The 23447-nt window shown below is 33.2% G+C and overlaps 2 protein-coding genes across 2 annotated transcripts in view; one reads left to right on the top strand and one right to left on the bottom strand.

Moving 5' to 3' along the window:
• Positions 1–23447, bottom strand: part of LOC106720302 — a 132157-nt gene that overhangs the window by 59426 nt on the left and 49284 nt on the right. The gene's annotated exons all lie outside the window — the stretch shown is intronic.
• LOC106720299 lies at positions 13174–23042 on the top strand. The gene is made up of 2 exons (XM_014514909.2): positions 13174–13360; positions 21979–23042. The coding sequence occupies exon 2, from the start codon at positions 21979–21981 to the stop codon at positions 22870–22872; it is 894 nt and encodes a 297-aa protein (XP_014370395.2). The 5' UTR covers positions 13174–13360; the 3' UTR covers positions 22873–23042.

A 23447-nucleotide genomic window follows, 5' to 3' on the forward strand; every position in this document is an offset into this window, starting at 1 on the left:
CGAACGTTTAGTACAAGTTTTTATGGGAGTATTAATTTTTATACTGAAATAATCGGACGTGGGAGACCAACACAAACCGAGTATCTTATGTTGATCTGACCCGTCAAATTCTTTTACTTCCGGTAGACGGTGCGATGGCGGAATCGAATCTAGAACTACTTGTGAATTACTAGACCATTTGACCAATTCAAATTGTCCCGCTTTCATGAGACCTATCAACTCCGAAGCGGTAGAAATGCCCAACTCTTCAGATGGGACCGAGTAAACGAAGTCATCCATATATAGGCTTGTATCGATGACTTCCCTAGCCTGAGGGAACGAAGCGCCTTCGTCGGCCGCCAGCTGCTTAATAGTACGCAGCGCGTGAAAGGGGCTAGATTTGAGACCGAATACTACACGATTAAATTCATAAACCTGTAAAGGTTGTTGCGGGGAAAAACGATACAAAATGCGTTGAAAACGCATGTCAGATTCTCTTATGCCGATGCTTAGAAACATCTGACGAATATCAGCGGAAAGAGCGATCGAAAATAAACGAAAATTATTAATTATGTTAAATAAACTACCTTGAAGATTTTCACCTCTATATAATAGGTCATTAAGAGAAAAACCAGTGCTGGTTTTACAACTACCATCGAGAACTACACGTAACTTCGTTGTGACCTTATCTTCTCGGATCACACCGTGATGCGGAATAAAATACGAACTTTGTGAAGAATTACAATTTATAGGCGAAATATAATCCTTTTCTAAGTATTCGCGGATTACATTGTCGTATGCGATCTTTAATTGTGGCGAAGCCTGCATCTTTCTCTCTAAGCAATAAAACCGTCGCTCACTTGCCTGACGCGAGTTACCGAGACAGCTGACGTCAATCTTGAAAGGCAACGCCACCACATAACGACCGTCACTAGCTCGCGAGGTAGTACTGGAGTAAAACTCCTCACACAATTTATCATCGGGACTAAGTACCGGAGGGACGTCGACTTCCTCCAGCTCCCAGAATTTCCGTATAACGGAGTCTAATGGATCTGCGGTGCAGCAATATGAAACGGACTCGTGACTATTTACGCGGACCGGAGCGTCACCAACAATGACGTACCCGAGGACCGTTTCTAACGCGAGCGGTGAGACATGCGGAGGTTGTCCTTGAATCTTGTTCGATAAAAGAAGATGCGGAAAAATAGAGGCACCGATCAACATTTGAACCGGGCCCGAGCAATAGTAGGTATCGTCTGCTAGCGGAAGATCTTTAAAATTCGACAATAACGAAGGATCGACTGTTGCGGTCGGTAACCGTTCTGTTATTTTATCAACAACCAACGAATCAATATTATAAAAAATGTTGCGATCGAAACGAGAATGGAATTTAAGTTTTACGGAACCTTGAATGGCTTTACTCGAACCTCCTATCCCCTTAACCACTGAATAAGCGGGTCTTAGGTTTGTGTTTAAACCTAAAATTTGACAACAAGAACGAGTAATAAAATTACTTTGAGAAGCGCTGTCTAACAATGCGCGAACGCTATGTTCATTACCACGAGAATCCACAATGATAACACGCGCGGTTGCTAGTAATACCGTGGTAGGGCCACGAATATCGCTGCGAGTAATACTGCGACTATTCGCCAGCGCACAAAGCGTGACGTCATCGGTGCCTGCGGAGCGAGCGGGGAGCGTATTCGACTCGCTTGTAAGAGCGGGCCGTGCGGCCGCGGCGGCCGTGAGTCGTGTGTTCTGTTGTGCGGCCGTCTGAGCGTTTCTCGCGGCAGCGGGTTCGATTCCGAAACATAATAAAGTATGATGTTTAGCGTTACATTTTTTACATGAAGATGTCGAGGCACAAGCGGAAACACGATGACCAGAACTTAAACAATTTATGCATAAATTTTTCGACTTGACGAATCTAAAACGTTCATTCGGTTTGTAGTTATTAAATACCTTACATTTATAAATGTAGTCGTGATTACAATTGCACAAAGTACATGCGGACGACTCGGAACTAGTATAAGCGTGCATAGTCAATGGTTTACGATCAAATGGTTTTCTGTTGTTATTAGCAACCTTTACGACGGATGAGGTGCGTTCCAATACCTTAATATGTTCGCGAATAAAAGAAACCAGGCTTGAAAATTTTGGAATTTCACAACTCTGACTATGACAATGGTTGGATTCAAATGCACGCGCCGTATCAGTATCTAGTTTTTTAAGTGCCATATGCAAGAAAATTAAATCGGAGAGGTCATCGACTTTTATGTTTTTTAAAGCGGCTACTGACGAAGCGAATTTGTCTAAGAATGATTCTAAACTATTAGGGGTTGCAGTAGTAATGGATTTAAAATCAAATAATTGATCGAGGTATGAAGTGGCCGAGAGACGCTTATCTTCATACTTACTAGTTAACAAATCGAAGATTAATAAATAGTTATCAGCTGAAGGCGTGATCCCCGAGCATATGGAGCGTGCCCTGCCAGTTAATTTGCCTAATAAGTAATAAAGTTTCTCCGAATCCGACAACGACACATTATTATGTACGACGTTTTGAAAACTTGCAATGAACAAAGGCCAATTTTTTATGTCGCCATCGAACTCGGGAATCTCCATCGGAGGCAATTTCGGAGGTCTAGGTTGACATGTGGGTCCGACATGAACGCTAGTGTGAGAGGATTGCGATTGCAATTTTTTGGCAGCTCGTTTCACACTTCCTAATAGAATTTCGAACGAGGAAAGCGGTTGATAATCGACAACGTAATTAGGATTTGCCTTCAACTCTAAGGTAGCTATTTTATCCAGCACATTTTCAAAATCATCACGCAATGAATCAACAGTTTCAAACTCGCACAAAAACGAATCTGCATCAAATGATTTTGAATCAATATCTTTAACGCGATCAAAAATATTTTGCATGCGGGAGAATATCCTATCTCTTTTAGCATATTGCAATTGCAAACTGGTATCGGCCGGTGCCATTTTTATAGAAAAATAGATGTAAGCAAATGTTTAAAAATGAAACAATTAAAGCGAAAACAATAAGAAGCGACGGAGAAACGAAATACCAAGTACCGGTACGAGCAAGCAATGTTAACGACAAATATTTAATTTTAATTATTCTAATTATTCTATTCAATTTAATTATTCTATAATCGCGGTACGAAATATACGAATACCGCCAAACTAACGCGGCGAGCGGGCGGCGCGGGGCTTGTAATAACTTACCCGGCCGGTGTGCGAACGATAATTTAAACGAAACGAAAACGATATATACGATACGATACATACGCGGGATGAACTACTTATTGTGTACTTAATGCAATTTAATGAACACAATTTTAACTACAACGACTTGACATTAGATATATACTTATAAGCAAGTATAATATTATTACGTAATTTCAAACGACAAAATGGCGGGTTAGTGTAATTTAATTTACACGACTTTAAGAGACAAATATTAAGTACTTGAATGAGTTTAAAATGCGGGTTAAGCGAACTAAATCAATATGTTAGCGAATTAAATCAATATGTAAGCGAATTAACTACGATATAGCGGGATGAACGAAATTTTGTACAAGTAGGTAGGTAACCGCGCGAACCGATGCCACGGGTGTACGAACTACTTTGTACGCGGTTTTATTACGAAACGAAACGAAACGAAAACGAATTTAGATAATGGCTAGCGCAAATTTTAACAAATAATCCCGGCTCGTTTGGACCAAAATGTAAACGCGGTAATGCAAAGGTTCTTATAGTTGGTCGTTGCACGGTGGGACGAGTACAAAACTGCGGGAATACGATAATGGAGGCAGTTCTGCTAAAGGAAGGAAGCACAGTACCTTGTCTCTTTTCACCGGTCTCCTCCTGCTTCTGGACACCTCCAGCTCGAACTTGCACACACTTTAAAGACTTTTTCGAATAAAAGTTGCGGAGCGGCACACGCACAACGACGACGATTTCAGCCATTATGTATTTTCAAAAACGTGCGATTGCGGGGCGCGTCCTTCTCGCTCACCTGTACTGTGCGGGAAAAGGACGGGAAAGGATGCAACGACCAAACGCAAAAACGGCGTAACCAAGTGTATTTAAATCTTTAAAATAATTTACAACAACTCAACGAACATTGAACTCAAGATTGCAATCAGTATTATCATTATTACTGTGGTATCTTCTATCAGTTAATTCCTGAGTCAATTGTATGAGTTGTAAAGTAGAAGTTACAGACATCTTTGTTTCCATAAATCTCTCATCAAATGTTACTCAAATGTCAAACGTGATTATTACTATTTGATCAATTTAGATATAGGCAAAGTCGTGAACGAAATCACGAAGACATAGAGTTAATTGTGAGAAAAATCCGCATCAACAATAAATATTGTGTTTACATTGTTAAAAACTTATCTTTATTTTCATGTTGAGTTTTTTTTTTTGATTCAGGTTTATTATTTGTATAGGAATTTTAATTTCTTCATGTAGAATTTCCGTCAGCACAATATTAAATATTGCATATTTCACAAAAAAAAAATTATGTCACTTTATCGCAATTGTCAACCTAGTTACCGATTTGAGAACAAACAAATACGGGTTTTATATATATTTTTTATGTCTGGTATTACCACAATAATATGCTCGTCAAAACTTATTTTTTACCCATTAAGTTTACTTGTACCGATAAAAATAACAACTTTAATGACGCATTTCCTTTTTACTTAAAAATATCTTGTTACGTTAGTCAAGTGTTCTAGATTAATCATCGTTGCAATGAACTAAATTATATTTTCATTGCTGTATTTACTTTGATAAGACTGATAATAAGTAGTATGTACTTCATGACCTCATTTTCTATGAGTAGATTATAAATCGAAACTAATAAGATTTTATGTCACTTACGTAATAATATTTTTTTACAACTTAAAAGTTGATATCTTTACAAAAATCTTAAATACACAGCAATTTAATTTCTTTCAATTAGAGTATCAAGTATTGTTGTGTAGTTGTGTATATAGCTATTTTAAGTTTTAAGTTACTGCAATTAAGAAGTGAAAAATCATAATTGCCTCCATGTATAGAATTTGATGTTCTGTTTACTCTATTCGGATTGGAAGGATAAGGACATACTTTGCAGTTTGCAGAAGGATACGCCAAATGGGTTCTAATTACCCATTATATTTTTATTTTATCTCATACTGTTAGTTTATTTAAAATGATTCATCACGTGGGAATACTTCATTTGATACTTTATTTAAAAACAATGTAACCAAATACACCCATTATTACATCAGAACTTGTAACTCAATATGTTTTATAATGTGACATGATGTAATAAATACAATAGGCAGTTACAGGAAAATAAAAAACGACGTAACGTAAATCTACTGTAAGGCCCTTCGTACACAAGGCAACGTACCTCGTCGAAACTAATATTGTATTGGTGCGTGCGTACAGGCATAGCGACTAAATGTGAACTGTTCAGATTTGCTCCGCCATCTTGAAAACGGGTCTTTGACGAAGACAGAAATGTCTGTGACGCGCGCTGTGTATGAACCTCTGTGACATTGTATTGCATATTTGGCAAAAAAGATCGTCAGCAGACAGATAGAACATGTGTACGAAAGACGTAAGTTGTAGTGAAGTTTTTCAAACATTAATTTCTTAGATGTGTAATCTTTTTTTATATATTACTAGGTGGGAAATGAGCAAGCGGCCACATAAATTCGCCGAAATGATGCGACCGCTGCCCATAGATATTCGCAATTGCAGGTGCGTTGTCCACCCTCAATCGACGAAGGAGTAGACGCACAAAAAGAGAATTTTTAACCTTCCTATGCGTCTCCTCCATCATCAAATCCACCTCCCCTTTCCATCTTTTCCTTATAAGAAAATGGCGTGAAGGAAAAGAGGACTCCGACACCACACTCATTAGATAAAAAGCGGAATTACTTCCACTTCACGCCTGTCTTCTGTGTGGTCGTGGTATTTCACCGGGCGAGCCGGACAATTAGTGCAACTGATGTATGTTCTACATAACTTCATATTTCATCAGCATATTAATACGTGGAGCGAAAACTTTTTTAAGGAAATCAAATTCATATATTCATAGAGCTACTTATGAGCACATAAAATCATTAAGTTAAACTGTATGAATCTCCATTACTATTATATTAACATCTATTGTTATATTGCAGTCACGAGTTCTACAATTCAATTCGAATTTACTTCGATTTTATGGTTCTCCGTAAAATATAGAATATGAATATAAGATGATATCACCGACAAAGTTATGTTCTTACGGCCACTTCAAATCTATACAATATATTAGTAAAATTAGAGTGTCCTTACGTAATATGAAATTTTATCATATTTCGTAGACATGACGTATATGCATTGTTAATAAAGAAAATAACTTTTATAAATGTTGTCTATATATCTGTATATTTGTCCGCAAGGCCGCGTTTGTTTTGTGTAATCTCCGGAACGGCTGAAGCGATTTTGAGGGGATTTGAGCGGGAAGTTAGCTGATGCACGCGGGCATATTGTAGGTTACTTTTCTTAAATTCTGCGCTGACAAAGTCGAGGGCGATCGCTAGTATGGGATAATCGTGATTAACAAACATAAAAGATATACTCGTCATAGAATTGTTTACGCACCATCATAAATCTATTACGGTAGAAATATTTGTTGTACATTTACAGAAAGTTTCATCTTTGCATGCATGTCCGTCAGTTACAGATTCTCATATCGCCTTTTTTACTTTGTCACTAATCCGATGGATAATTTTGTTTCCTAATTCAAGGTTGTCTGGAAGGTTTTCTGATAACAATATAACTTTTTGCAACATCTATACATATAAAAGAAAGTCGTGTTAGTTACACCATTTATAACTCAAGAACGGCTGAATCGATTTGACTGAAAATTGATGGGTAGGTAGCTTAGAACCAGGAAAAGGACATAGGATAATTTTTACCCTGTTTTCTATTTTTTATTCCGCGCGGACGGAATCGCGGGTAAAATCTAGTATATCATATATGTTTAGCACTCTCTGTTACATTATTAACTATATCATGTGGTAAACTGAGCTTACACAGTAAACATTTTTTAAATGAAGAGTAATTATTACGGGTAATTATATTATATTTGTTCCGTGCACTTAGTACTAGATATTAGTCATTACTTATTATAATAAGATCAAAGCTCAAACTCGTGGTTTATGTCATAGGTTAAAAGTTTTATTGACGTCAATGGTAATTTTACATTATTACTGATAAGTCTATATAACTTCAATATACCCCAGCTTAATAATATCCTGATTAATATTTATAAACATCTTTATAAAGCTTTAATTAACATACTTATTACTTTTATTACATAAATATAGGAAGAATATTAAAAAATAATTGAATTAAACGCTTGAATCACAAATTTTTAATTTTTAATACAAAACGAGTATGGTGAGTCTCCGTGAGTAAAACCTGTATAACAACAATATTGCCATCCTTTTCTATCACTTTAAAAAACTACATATAGATAACAATATTGCTCTTATACTGTTTTAAATTATATACGTGAAATTCACGATTACAAAAAAAAACACAGTTGGAGGAGACTTACTAAGCTGCTAAGCGCAAATTATGAGAACTACGAGATTCCTTATTCAAGAATGTATAATCTGCATCTACAGACAAGAAATAATAAGCGATGATGAAATGATTTCAGCGTATAACAATTTACTTACAGTTATCTACCCATGGAGTAATATCTCAAGCAAGTGATTTACACTGACAAAAACCAGACGAGCGATTTACAAACCATTATAAAAGCGTATGTTATCTTATCTAAAAACTTCCGTTGCTGTTCGTCGAATTTTACTGTCAATAAGTTGAGATATATGAAACATTATTTCAATAATATGGTCAAGTAGGTAAATCGGTTCAAATTTAACGCCGGATCAAATTCGAAACTTTGGGTTTCCATACATCAATTGTCCTTCTTCTCGATTAGCGAATGCATAATATTTTGTTTCTTTTATGTCCATTCCTGCATGCTACTGTGTGATTTCGTTAACGGGACAAAATATGTAATATACTCGTATTAAAGTAACGCAAGCTACGTACAAAGACACGTACAAGTCAAAAATCCGAGTGAAGAACTTTAGGTATTTATTAATTGATTTTTGTTTAATATAGATTAAGGATGTAGAGGTAAGTAGGTATAAAACGGTGTATTGCCGAATTAATACGTTACAACGAATATTCTTTGACACGTTTTACATGGAATGCAGAAAAATAAATCAAAGTGTGAACAGGAACGTGGTCTGCGGAACCTCAATCACCAAACAAAACCCACATAGATATATAAACATTACTATTCCAAGACGATATTTTCTAAGGCCGTGGTATTTATAACCGATTTAAAAAAGGTTAAGAAATCGTTTGTATTTTTTTACTGCTTGTGATATTCAAGCAAGGTTTGCAGCAGTTACTTTTAATAAGGTTTATGATTCAACAAGGTATATAATGACAAATCTAACACAATGACTTTTCATCTTTCAAATGAACTCTGATTTGTATGCCAACTACGTTCCTAATGTTATGGGCTAGCAAAATTAACGGTAGTAATGTGTTCATTGTCTGTTCTCCGTTCATCATTTGTGTGGCAGACAGACTAATTATGCACGGACATGTTTGTTTTAAAATTATTATTAGTTATTGCGATGTATTTCATTATAATGACATTTTGTATGGTTTTTACTAAATATAAAAAATTTAGTTAAGTTTAATATGTGAATAAATACTTTGGATTTTAAGTTGCTTACATTATTTTTTGGATCTTTTTTATTGAGAATTTATGATAGTCTGTGCACTACTATGTTAAAAGGAAAATGCTGTTGACCATATGGCATCGTCACACCTTTCGTGCGTTTGGGGCAGCACGCGGTCAATACATTCCTCGAATTCTTCCGACTTTTGTTTTTCAACCAAAAACCACAAATTTACTTTATGTCATTTAAGACTATTAGTTGTCATTTTAAGAACAATAAAATATTAATCATGTGGTGCAACTCAATTGTATGTATTTAAAATTTTCGTATTGGTGCATAGTTATAGATTATTTTATAGGGTAAGCACTTTTACCGTCGATTTCAACTGCAACAACAAATATACAAAAAATATTTTCATCTTTCTTAGTCGCTCTGTGATAGCAATATTATGTGGTGGTGGAACTAGTAAATAAAGGTTATCGCTCATTAGAACGCCAACGCGTAGCCGCAATGACACGAGTCGTGTGGCGGTCATCTTCGTAATCGCATGAACGAAAATGACTATAAAATAACGATGTAACAGAGTGAGCCGAGGCTCCTGATGGAGCATCGAGCCTAGTTACTCTTAAACAAGGTTTAGGCTAAGCGCCATCTGCGTCCGGCCATCTCAAGTAAATACCTCTTCAAGGCAAATAGTGACTACTCAGTCACACCAAAAAAAACGAAAATGAGACATGAGTATTTATTTTGTCTTGTGCTTTTCAAGTTGAAAGTACAGATATTGGTTGTTTAAAATCCTTTGCCAATGCGTATCGAAAGATATACTGAAACAGTTGTAATCGAAAAAAACTAAATTTCCCTATCTAACGATTCTTATACAATTAAAAGTAGATAGTACGAAATAGGTCCGAGTCGAAGTGGAATGACGTCGGAAATGAATAGCCTAATTGGTACGCCACTTGCGAAAACCAGAATCTTTATTGAATAATTGCAGTAGGAATCTATGCAGGCGTTGACAAAAAGTAGTAGTAAGTGGTTTAAAAGATCTTTTTATTCAGAAGTATCTTGCTATGTGCAGGAAAGCAATACTTAAATTTCAATTTTATAACTGGTCGGATTGTTCCCAACAAAAAACAAACCTCAAAATTGCAAAAATGTCTCTTTTAATTTACACTTAGATAAATTTATAAGAGCACCTTATTCGCTATGACCGTATACTATCGCGACGATTTCACATTGAATTTCTTCGAACCATAATATAAAGAGAACTCACCGTTACAGTTCAATGTACCTACTCGTGGAGATATAGTACAGTTACTTACCTGGAACAAGTAATAAGATTAAGTAAAAAACATTTTAAACATAAATTTTATTTTAAATTAGCGTAACAATTTAGGTCGCAACTAAATATTATGTATTTTTTTTATTATTTTTAATCTTTATTAACTAGAGTTATTAAAAATCTAAAGTATAAACTATAAACAACTTTCAATTTCTTAATTTCTCCATAATGTTTATTTTACAATGCCTATATTACTCACTTGATTATGATCTGGTATTGCTATTGCTCTAACGCAAATGTCAGAGCACTTAGACAACTTGACTTCCCCGTGATCATTGAAAGCCGTATATCTCGTCTACTTATCTAAATGATAGGTCTTTAAATGATTTTTTTCTTCAGGATAAAGAACATTGTAGAAAAGTATTTATGGATCTGATCTTTAATTATTCAACACCATAATTTGACTATTTGAATACATAGTATGTTTATATGTGCTTGTTCTGTGTTTGTGTGACATCATATATTTGCTATCTTTATAGAGCAATCACTTTTGCAAACAAAGCTGTAAATGGCGTCACATATAGTACTTGCTCAATGACAAGCTAAGTGATGTATGTCTACTACAGTACGACTTGCAGTTTTAACAGTTAAAATTTCCAACATATAGATAACACGACCAAGACGACTGATTCAGAAATCGACATTTTAATCGCATATATTTTTGATGATATAAGGGCAAAAGAGAATTATTATGAAGATATATTGACTTCCAAAATATGCTAAATTAAAAAAAAAGTAAATTAATATGTTAAATAAGACTATGATATTCTAGATGAATTAATATTTAAAAAAATAAGAATTTAATCTTATTAGTATGAAAAGGTTAAACTTCCGTGGTACAATATTAAATGTCGACAACGCTTCTACATCACTATTCGTTGGCAATCAGTGACAACGATGAGTTTCACCTTGAATAAAAATTACTTGCTTTAAAATTCGTCAATGACGATTAGTTTGGATACTATTATAATTGGAAATTAACACGAAATATGTAACAATATGTGTACCAAAGTAGTAAGTTAGTCGAATCTGATACAATGTATTAATTTCTAATCGTCTCAGTTCATTAATCATGAGATTTCAAAAATATCCTTACATGTCTCTAACAGTAGGTCTTAATAAATGCAAATAAACGTGACTGTTTTCATTCAATATATTTTTATTTATTTAGAGTTTTGCTTTAATTAAATGTACTTCTATGGTCGAGGTTTAAATGGATCATAGCTTATTTAGAGAGTGAATAAAAATACGTATAGCATACCGCCAAAGAAGCGTAATGTTTCTACAGAACAATAAAAATTTTGTTTTAGCTAATAGCTATCGCAAAAGTGAAATGGAACCTAAGCGAAAACTAATTTGATATGAACCTGGCATGGATCAGATTTGTTCCAGCAACTACTATTACTGAATATATATAGATTTACCATTAAGTATTGAAGTTTCTTTTATAACGTTAATGAATATATTAATAGTTAATTTAGCATGCCGTGAATGCGGTAACCTTTGTGGTAGCACCTGGTAATTGCTAATTGAGTTAACGTATGCATACTAAGAAATGTTTGTGGGGAACGTTACAATGAAATGCAAATCATAAGCTTGGTAATTGATCCTTTATTTCGCTATGCTCTAATTCCACTCTGTGTGGTGTCGGTAATTTTTTGATAATGTTTAAGTTATGATAGCTCACAAGCGCCCTCCTGTGACTATCAAAAAAGTGTCACAAGGTCCTTTTCGTACTGCAGCTGTCATGTCATGTTTTTTCTTTTATATAATTTTCTATACCTATGTAGGTTTTATATATATTCAAACACTAACCGCGGCAGTATTGCCTCTCTTACTGGTTTAGATGAGCTTGTCCCATTATATCTTGGTATGGAAACTTACATGTTTAGTTTATCTGTGTACATAATTAACAACTCGTGGCACTAGCTGTAGTAGCACGTCCGCTTACCAGCCAGAAACACCGTAACCGACACACATATTTAACCTCAAACCTTTTTGTGCTCTTTTTCGCATCGTTGACTTTGAAAAGAGTAAAATGTTTCAACTGTTTTTGAAAAATAAACGTTTCAGAATTGATTGTCGATGACGACAATAGGCAAACAGTTGACCGATTATTAACTGGTTATAAGTAAGTCCAGAGGGCCTACCACGAAAATTTGTGAGAAAGTATACGTAACGTCATCGACAAATTTTGTATTAGATTTGTACATCCGGGCGTAAATCGGGCGTAAAGTACAACGACAAATCTCATACAAACTTTGACATATTTTGGCGACATACGGCATATCGCAAATATTCATGATAGATCCTCTGATCAATAAGTTGAGAGTAAAGGGCAATGGGGACTGGAAAAAATGGGCTACAAATATCAATACCGATTCAGTTTACCACATAGTGAATGATAATGAAAAAGAATAAAAACTCCAATACAGTTCCGTTCCACGCCTTTGCTAACGTACAATCTAATTTCTGAGTAAAGTATTGATAATCCACTCATGAATGATATCATTTATTAAAGGTGTCCTACAAGAACTGATAACTTAAACTTGTTTGTACAGTACAATATACAGTTACAGAGTGATAAAAAATAGACAGGACATTGATAAAAATAAGCAAAATAAGCAAGATTAGTTTTTGTCACTTATTAATTTAAACTTTTTTTCGTAAAAGTGAACGAACAGGAAGATAATCTACGAAATTGAATATAGAAATAATGTTTACAAATATAACCTTTATAAAAGACCAACAACTTAAAAATAAAACAGTACAGTTTATTTTTTGATATTGGAAAAATTATAACACACAGTTTATATTATTAGTTATCTTATGTATGTATGTATATTTATAATATCAATATACGTAATTTTACACATTTAGTATTTTTCTATATCTAATAAATTCATTCACCTTTATACTAAATAAAATTCCCGCCCTTTTATTTACATCGATAAAGCCATGACGCATTCAACGCCGTGAACTTCAAAAGCCCAACCGGTGTACAACTTATGTTATCTAAGTAGGTAGGTATAGATTTGAAGAGTCGTCAGAAATACTAGTCGTCGCTACCGTATAAGCGTATGTTTCGCTGCGTATAACTCAGTACGTAGTCTAATGTGAGTTGGAACGATCGTGTAACGCATCCGATATTGTTTATAGCAAGTGAAAACGGAGCTTAAATCTAATAAAGTTAGGACCAAAATGTGCTTATCTTTATAGTAGTGGTGTTTTGTATAATTTGAAGGTGACATCTTAAAGGATAAAGGTGAGGAGATTTTTTATCAATCAATGTTTATTTAAGAGATGTCCTTAAACAATTTACTTGATTGTTTTGTTGATATTCAAAAATTTAACACTTAGTACTAAATAGTTTACTATTACCAAATAGTATATTGAATTTTATTTTCCTTTTAAAGAATTAAAATTATTTTGGTATTAAGTAATTCTTAGTTTTGTATCAAAAAACAAATTAATTCAATGTTTTTGATTCAAAAACATTTTTAAAGTGACTGAATTCTACACTTTAATTAAAATTCACATTTCAATTTCATAATGCATTACATTTTATCTTTTATAATTAACCTGTTTAAAACATCTGCTATATAATATATTATGCTATATCATAAATTGGCAAAGGAATGTTTAGAAGTTAATCAAAATTTAAATAACAAACATTGTTACAATTGTGAATGCTACATTGTTTTCTCCACTATTTTTTTTAACAAATTTGACTTATTATGAATTACAAGTAGCAAACCATTTCATTACCGATATTATGTTATGTTATAATGCGATGAAAATACATGTTTGTGTACACATTTCTTTTCATTTCGGATACTTTATATCTATACAAATATCATAGCTGTGGTGTGTATCCTAAAATTAGTAAATATAGAACATTTACCATAATCTACCTTAGTAATTCCACATAGTTATTTGATTTATATTTGAGATCTATATAGCCATGCTAAACGCAGACGACTTACTTCGTTATCAAGGTTAGAGACTCATCTAAAATTCAAACCTTGATATCACACAATGCCATATAATAAATAAAATATTATGTTGATTGATTTGCCTACATTGAAACAATTATGTAGATCACTATATCACTATATATCATATACACTAATAACATACTTATTAACAGCATTGTTGTTTGTATACATTTGCGTATATTTCTAAATATAATTCCCAATTTAATGCTTATTTCTAAGGCACATATCTAAGTTATGGAGGTCATAACTGTTAATTCACATCTCCATAGAAACTTCAGATTAAACGTAAACATCTGGCCATCGTTAAGCCTAATGAAAATCGAGATACAAGGATGTCAATAGTTGTAAGTCGCTTCGAGAGAAGGATGATTTTGCCTTGCTAAAGCGGGGTACTGTCGATATCTTAATTATTGATAATACAATAATTGAATACCTTGGTCCATAAATGTTTAAAATTCCTAGAACTGCAGATACGAAAATCAATCAATGAAAAGGCTGTCACATAAAAATACAACTAGATACCAGAATACTGTAACATTCGTCTTTCGTACGTTCGTACCTTTGACTTCTATTAAGTTTTGTTTCTATATTGTGGTTTATTTAGAAAAAAATCAATGTTTATTATTATATGCTAATAATAAGCATATAAAAAAATTGTATTCTAAGCAGACCTGCAACCGAACACAATTGAACTATCCTTGATTTTAGAGAGGTACCGAAATAATATTCGATATGATGCTAGTCTACTATTGTTATTTTGCGGGCTTGAAAAACAATGTCGTTATCTATGCTTCTCAAAGCGCCGATTTCAAACCCACATAAATGTGTACGAAGCAATTAAGCGATTCGTGACTAAGAAGGCCAAACGAATATTTTTTAGTGGTTTAAAACATTAGTAGCCAATAATGAATAGAGCGTTGACCTTTAAAAACCTTTAATTGTTTTTGATTCGATTCAGTTGTTTTTTACTGTTGCCTTTACGGCAATTTGCAGTTTAGTTTTGGTTCTTCCTTTCTAAGTCAAAATAAAATCAACGCCTTTCCGTTCTTAATTAAAAATAACAATTTTATTTCATCATTGTTTTTTTTTTAAATGTTAGGCTTCAATTCCTAACCAGCAAACGCAGAGAATGTGTGCTTAGAATCATTGCCATACGGATGGTGAACAGGAAATAAGAAACGTTACCGGATATCAAGTACAGGTTGGTTAATTACACCTATTATTATAAATTTACATCAGACTTCGTGAGTTTATTGTAATTATATTTATCGGGACAATATTGGTCTTGACTTTGTATGTTACAAGGATATATTTTTTCCACTACTGATCTAGTTTTTTCCTGTACAAGGAAAACATAAAACCAAAACGAATTTTAGAAATGTTGAAAGTAAGAGGTATTTGTCGCCTTCTTTAAAACGTTTGTAGCTTTTAGTATTGCAAGTTAGTTACCATTTGTAATCTTACTAATATAAATGCGAAATTTTGGATGGATGGATGTAAGAAGGTATCTCCGTAACGGCTCATCGGATCTTGATTTAATTTGGCACAGATGTAAACCATAGTCTGGAGTAACACATAGGCTACTTATTAAGTTTTTTTTTTTACAATTCCGTACGGACGGAGTCACGAGCAGCTTGTGTTATAATACACAGAATAAGACACTGTCTGTTAGATTGCTAGACCATTTTATATATAAATACGAAATGTCATGCAATTGATATACCAAAGAAGAAGAAACAAAGAGTTTCAGTTTTTTCTGTTTTTTTTTTTTTTATACCTAGTAAATGATATCGACACTCAGTTAACATTTCTACTTTATCTTAGTTTCTGCGTATAAAAGAATGAATTTAACCCATACTATATAAATATGTACTTATTTTTAATGCTTCACATTCATAAATTATGTTTGTACTTTATTACGTACACGTATTACAATCGGAATGCAATTCTAAGTTATTTTATAGCTTTGTAGTTATTTTAAGTACTCTATTAATTTTTTTGTTTTTTTTTATTACAAAAGTGGAATTACATTTTTTTTCTATTTTACTAGCCGACTTCATTTCAAATTGTCACACACTCTAAGATGAAGAAGTTTATAAAAGCAAAAACCAAATAATTATTTGTATTGTATTGTAATTATATAATGATTAAAGCAAATATAGGTATGATATTAAAAATGTAACTTTGACTTCAGAATCGAAAACATTTGTATTCTAGTAGTCGTCTTAAAAACGTTCAAATTATGTTATTGCTTTCCGGGTTTTTGAAACTCCCTGCATGGCGACAGGTCAGTAGCGGTCAAGACAACTTAGTACCGCAATAGGCTCGCCGCCGCAGGGTTTTGCCATAAGTCAGATGGTGGTCAAATAAATCCCGCCGCGATCTTTCCATGCCATTTACCTTAATTTTGTCTGCGTCCCATGTCGCCCATTTAGTATTTAAACACAATTATCAATTGTCGTTTCAACTATAATATCTATATAAACATGTATTCGTTACTTTAAGAAATTGGAGCATCAATTAAAATCAATAATGCTAATTGAGTCAAATTAAATATATCAAGGTATTTGCCAATGAAATCATCGTACCAATTTAGTCGCGTCTATGTCAATAAAACTAATTACATATTTGCCCATAAAAATCTTAATTGCGTACATGCCTAGCGTAGTTTATGGAATTTATGTGACAAGCCAAACTATGAAACAAGAACCCATTTGATAGTTTTTTAATTGACTTATTTCAGATATTTACACGTATTTAAGTCAAACAAAATATCTAGCGAGATTATGAGAGGTCGAAGTATTTGTAAAATTATATAAATGTTATATAAATCACTTTCAAGATTTACCATATTTTTTAAATAACACTTACGGTTTGACCAAGAAAGTTATTTTAGACATTTAAATCGGCACTATATACGATAATTCGTAGTCTATGTGAAAGTCAGAATGTATCTATATGCATTTTTATTTATTACGTGCTTTTTAAAAAAAATGTGTATGCTCATGTTTGATGAACAAATCTTTGTACCAACGTTTGCGGTGACTTGTTGTTTGTTCAATATTTGTACAATAAATCTACATTATTTCTAATCAAGACTATATATTTAAGTTCCATTATGATTATCTCTAAGTAGGTACTGTTACACCAATAGCTGATTTCGGTATTCCTGATTAAGAAAGCAACCATTTATATCGATTAAATACCAATAGAGTCAACAATATACAAAGAATGAGGCAGAAATTGTGCAAAATCTGTCTATAAAATTAATGAAGATAATTTGTATTAACTGAAAATTCATTATTAAATCTGTGATATGTTAAATATATTTCAAAACTAGTATTTAGAAGAGTGTTATTTTTATTCAATTTAGAACAGTCTTCGAAGCATCGGACATACAAAACTTGTGAGTACCTATATCGCTTCGAGACAAATCTCGTCTCGCACAAACCGGTCGCTACAGCCGGTATACAAGTTATGTTTGTATTAAGATTTCTTCCGAGCTTACGATGCTTTTATATTATATGGTTGTGACGTTATTTATTGCCCGACTGTCAGGAGGGTAATGAATTTCGCAGGTATGTTAGTATTTTTAGGGATGCTTATTTATGTTGCAACACATGAATCAAAGTGACAGGAAATAAATTTCGCACTTTATTTAATGACTATTATTAAGATTATTCATTAGTTAGAGTCACCTTTGTGATGATTTTGAATCACGGAAGTTATTGTACATGAACGTCCTTCCTTCCTCAACCCTTATATACTTCATAAAATTTATATAAGATCCCTGTCATTTCCCCACTTTTAAATTTAACGTAATTAAGAGCTCGCTAGAATTTATATAACATTAGAACATTAAATAAATAAGCTAGAGTATACATAATTATATAATCTATACATTTTACATAATTATTATTATTAATTCAATGTATAATTTAATTCGATGGTTGTTAATACTTGTTGCTACTTCTCGAGATATTAAATATATTCTTTTCCAGTAAATTATGTAAAGACGTTGTTGGCCCTGAACATATACACGGAATGACCTGTCACTAACTGAATCAAGAAAAATTTTCTACCTCAAGAAAACTACATTAGGTTGGATTTTTCTTCGTTTTTACTTAGATACTTATTACACAATGCTGGTGTCTATACTTCAATAAATGAATATTAACATGACAATTTTGAGCTGATATAAGTAACATATCATCGAATATCGATTTTAATAATCAACTATTATTTTATTACTGCATGTTATATTTGTGATGAACGACGATCGAACCTTGGACTACTTTTCAAACCGTAGTCTCAAACAATTGCCTGTCACAAGTGTGTTACGTGAATAAAATTCCTCAATCAATTTAACCAGTATGAAATTCTTGTAAAGTATTTCTATCCTACTTACACACTTACATCATTCGATTGTAGGCACACAGACAAATTGAAGACGTGAGAAATTTCTTTACACCCAACTGAAATAGACTATCGTAATAATAGCGCCAAGGAAACGAACAAACAGTGCTCTATACTAAATTGCAATCTGTTGGTAAAGTCTCTGTGCAGAGAACATTTTTTGTTTGATAGTGTTCTACTGAAATATTTCTAGATGAAGAACCTCATAAAATACATTAAAATATGTTGTTTAAATTTGCAATAAAATCTTTAGTAGTCCCGTAAGATATCCTCACAACCTTGTATTTTGTAGGCTGCTGCGACGCTCGTTGACTTATAAACGATTCTTGATGTGTTAAAACCTGATTCACGACAATTATTTACATCTTATTTTTTAAATATAAATCGTACGTAAGAATAGAGTAAATTGAAATATCATGACGGCTGATAGTAAGCAGATATATGGAAGAGTACCAACATACTGTGGCGTATACCCTCCTTGGTGAAAAGGGCAAGGAGTGGATATGTTACTTATGTGTATTGAATTGTATATACTTGTTAATTACATAAACCTGCGAAATTTGGTTGCGAGTTAGATTCTCTTTTATTTTACTACGTCATAAAGATTACAGTCGCCTAAATGACAAATAAAAAAAGTATGTTTCATTCAATCACAAGTGACGTTGACTTGGCACGTAACTACTAGTACTCCGAAATGTTTTTGAAAATCGTTTTTTCAGAATTTTTACTGGGCATAATGCCGGAACATTATTTTCCTGATACATTGACCTTTTAAAGGATAATCATCATAACAAAAATTACCCATTCGTTTGTCATTGCGCCATATTTACTTGTACTAACAAAACTCATCACTTAGTATAAAATACACATATATTTTAAATTGATTAATTTCTTACAGAAACTTGGTTTTATCATATCTAAGTCACCAGAGATGCTGTATATGAATGCCCGACTGCGGTTTAAAGAACTTTTCTTTGATGTTAACCGACATGAACAGTAGCGGAATTCAATCATTGGAACAGATCCAAAGAATTCTTCGAAAAACTAAACAGTATTTTTAGATTTTAGATCAACAGGAAAATGCGAAAAATACGCCTTTTAAAATATTAATAGATAATTATGATTTGTTTATCATTTTATTACGTGATTGTGAAGCCGTTATTAATTTCAATAAGACTGATTTCTTATTAGTCTTGTATCGAACAGTAAAAAATACTAAAAATAACTTTCTCAAGGCTTTACATATATGACACGAAGGTTCAGCGTTATAAAATATAGCAAATGAATTAATTCGTTTTAGACGATTTTTTTATTTCTTTTATATCACAAAGTAGCAAACGAGCAAACAGCCACCATAATTCGCCAAAATAGCGAGGAAACTGCTGCCCACTAGACATCCGCCATTGGAGATACGTTGCCTACATTCAGTCTACATAGATAGAAGAAAATATTTAATCTTTCTATCCCTTCAAATCTGTCAAATCCACATCCCGTTCCCATCCTTTCTTTTTAATTAAAGGGTAGTAGTAGAAAGGGGACTAAAATAAGACGTCCGGCACGTACACTAGTTGGACGAAACGAAGAAATGCTTCCACTTTACCCCAGTCTTCTATGTGGTCGTGGTATTACACCGGGCGAGCCCATTCGTGCAACATATGTTGTTACTGACATCTAGTGAATCCGGGCGTTAAAAAAATGATAATCATGTTCATATATTATTTTCATCATCGTACTAAAAAAGTTTCTTCGTTATATTGAAGAAAACTTTTTTTTAAGTTACAAGTCATTTTTCTAGCCATTTTTATATTGTTATACTATGTTTGAGACGTTTGCGAAATCGGTGACTTCTGCAGTCAACAAGCATAGGCCGAATAGAATGTCTAATACATAATATAATCATAATTAGACGACAAACGCGACGAACAATATGTTTTGAAATATTTAACTTGATTATGTATTCCATTTCGATATGTCGAGGTCATCATGGTGAACGTTAACGCAGTAGTATATAAAAAATTCTTATATTATACTTATGTTATTCTAAAATTTTATAACAAATAAGTAGATTTAACAATCAATATGAAACGTACCAAAATCGTATAATACTACAAAGTGGGACCTTTTTTTGCCATTATTACAATAACCAACTATACCCTAAGTGCAACGACCTTGCAGGCATCATTAGAATGTACACGACCTATCAAAAAACTATTACAATCACGAATATCACATATTTCGTAAGACTCTGTATTTATAGAGTTAAGCTAATCCGCATATCAGAAATGAATAAATAGCAAATATTTATATCTAACACTGTAAAAGATTTGATTAGAATAACAAAATTCACACATCTTTTGCGGTTAGATTTGTGAAGACATTAACTGGTCATGGTCACTATTTGGTATATATCGAGGAAGTCGAAAGGTCATATGTTGCAAACGCAACATCTACGATACTAAGGAGTTAATAAAAATTGTAAACAAACAACTTTGACAGTTAACAATAAATACATGTTGAAGTATTGCTTTAAGAAGAAAGTATCATATTTTTTAAGTTACCTGTGATGATAAAGCATAAGTCTATAACATGTTAATTAACAAATTCTGAGGTAAATAAATGTACAAAGATTTGCCAAATTCAAAACGATTTGCAATTAGAAGATTACATTGTACAAATTAGCCTTTTTATTAAGTAATAGTTATCGTGAGTACACTCTATTATATAAAAATTTTAATAAAGACAAATTACACTAACTATTTACATTTGCGAGAATGATCCAAATGATAAGTAAACAAATTTTCGGTGTTACTTAAAAAATAATAAATGTAGTAATATGTAGATGTCGAATTTGAAAATGAGTTTCTTTCAATTTTTGTGATTTTTTTTATACCAAAAACCATTAAACTGGAGCAATTGGTCAAGATTAACAATATTGGACTGATTGAAATTCTTTCGATTGTAATGTTGACAGGAATATCTCCTCTATCAAGTCAATCCTCGCCATAACACGTATTTTAAACGATTTTAATCTATACTTGTCAACATTAAAAATGACCGCAGCAATATCTGCAAATAATTTAGTTATCTACGGACCTACTCGCATGCATTTACCCATACAATACGATGCATTAATTCGCGTGACATTAGATTCGAGGCCTAGCCTTCGATGGCGTCGGAGTTGATGATCTCACTCTTCAAACATGACTGTCAAACTCGCCTCATTGAATGTGACAGGCATGTTAATTCAAATACACACGATTTCTTAATAATTTTCTTAAAAATTACAACGATGCATTTTTTATTTTCGGTTAATGCATTTTTTGATCATCCATAAACTCCCAGTGTACTCATAGAATTTCTAAAATACTAGCTTAACTTTTGTTGACATGAACTTTAGGGGCACTTTATTATAGCGGATTTTATGCTAAGTTAGGACATTACATTAAATCTTGCATTTTTTCAATTTCAGATGGCGAGACTGACTGTCGTCTTAATTGGAGTATGCGCAATTAATTTTATCAATGGCGCACCAAACGAACATGTCAAAGGTTTGCACAAATCAGGACATCATGAACCAAAACTAAACGATGAGAGTTACTCGGTAGTCGACAACGACGACATTGTCGACGGCAAAAAAGGGACACAGAGACAAAAGAGATGGTACAATAACTTCCCTTACACCCCATCCTACGTTAGACCTTATGACACCGGCTCCGAGATAGAGGACAATTTGTCATATATACGGTTACGATTACAAGAAATACTGGACATGGCAAAGTCACCGCCCTCACCACCGCCGCAGCCTGTCTTCTACCCTGTGTACGTGCCAATATACATCCCGCAACCGCAGTGTGGCTGCAATCCCACTACTAACGAGGAACCAACGACAAAAGCGCCTACAATAACACCTACCACGACCAAACCAAACGAAACCGTCCCAAACCTGAACGAAAGACTGCCAGAAATGGAAGACGATCGTCAAAATTGGGGAATTTTAGTTAACAATACTCTATCCGATTATGATAATGACGATGATGGAAGCAGACCTATTTCACTAACGCCTATAATAACTGGCGATGACGGCGACATACCCGCTCCTCCCGTGGAACACGGGAGCAAACAGGCCGATATAAACGATGTTGAAACACAAAGGATTACTACAACTGCTAGTCCTGTTATATTCAAAGAACCTTCAGCACCGAATGCTTGTGACAGTGCAATAATGAGCTGCTGCTTCGGACTGGACCGATCGTACAAATGCGTGCAATCACGAGGTTGCCGAGACCGGTCTATAGGTCCAAACCCTTGCAATCGACAAACAGTACTTAGTGTTCTATCGCGAGTTCAAAGTTACTACGGTTGAATATTTAACTTGTAGTTATTGATAGTCGTTTGTTTATTTTATGTATAAAAAATTAAATTAATATAAAAAGGGACAGAAAATCATTGCGTGCAGGTCCATAAGGTTTCTGCATTATTTTTGTCACGTTAATCATGTAAAGTTTGAATAAAATTTGTATTTGTGTCAAAGTTATTTTAAACTAAAGATAAAAAATTTCTAAAAATGCTATTGAAAATCATAGTACAATTTTAAAAAATGCATTTTAAATTATAGCATTAAACTTAAAATTAAATTAATAAAATATGGCAAGTGTTTTCGTAATCTGTAAAAATACCATTTACATTTTAAAATCAATAACATAAAGATGCTGTAATTGGGGAGATAAAGTTGAAGTTCATAGTAGGTGGCACCAACGTTTTTTCTGTGTTTGTCATTCTTAATCAAAGTTTTGAATTAAATTTTACAGAAATCATTACACAGATGATCATGCAACATCTATAGTGTTAAAAGACAGTTTATCTCCCCATTTTAGTTAAGCCCCAACAGGTTTATATATATATATATATATATATATATATATATATATCAATAATTGA

Source organism: Papilio machaon, chromosome 8 (genome assembly GCF_912999745.1).
Source record: "Papilio machaon chromosome 8, ilPapMach1.1, whole genome shotgun sequence".
Taxonomy (NCBI): domain Eukaryota; kingdom Metazoa; phylum Arthropoda; class Insecta; order Lepidoptera; family Papilionidae; genus Papilio; species Papilio machaon.

Excerpts from the sequence above, each read along its gene's own strand:
- LOC106720299 (XM_014514909.2), top strand. The coding sequence starts at position 21,979 with ATGGCGAGACTGACTGTCGTCTTAATTGGAGTATGCGCAATTAATTTT.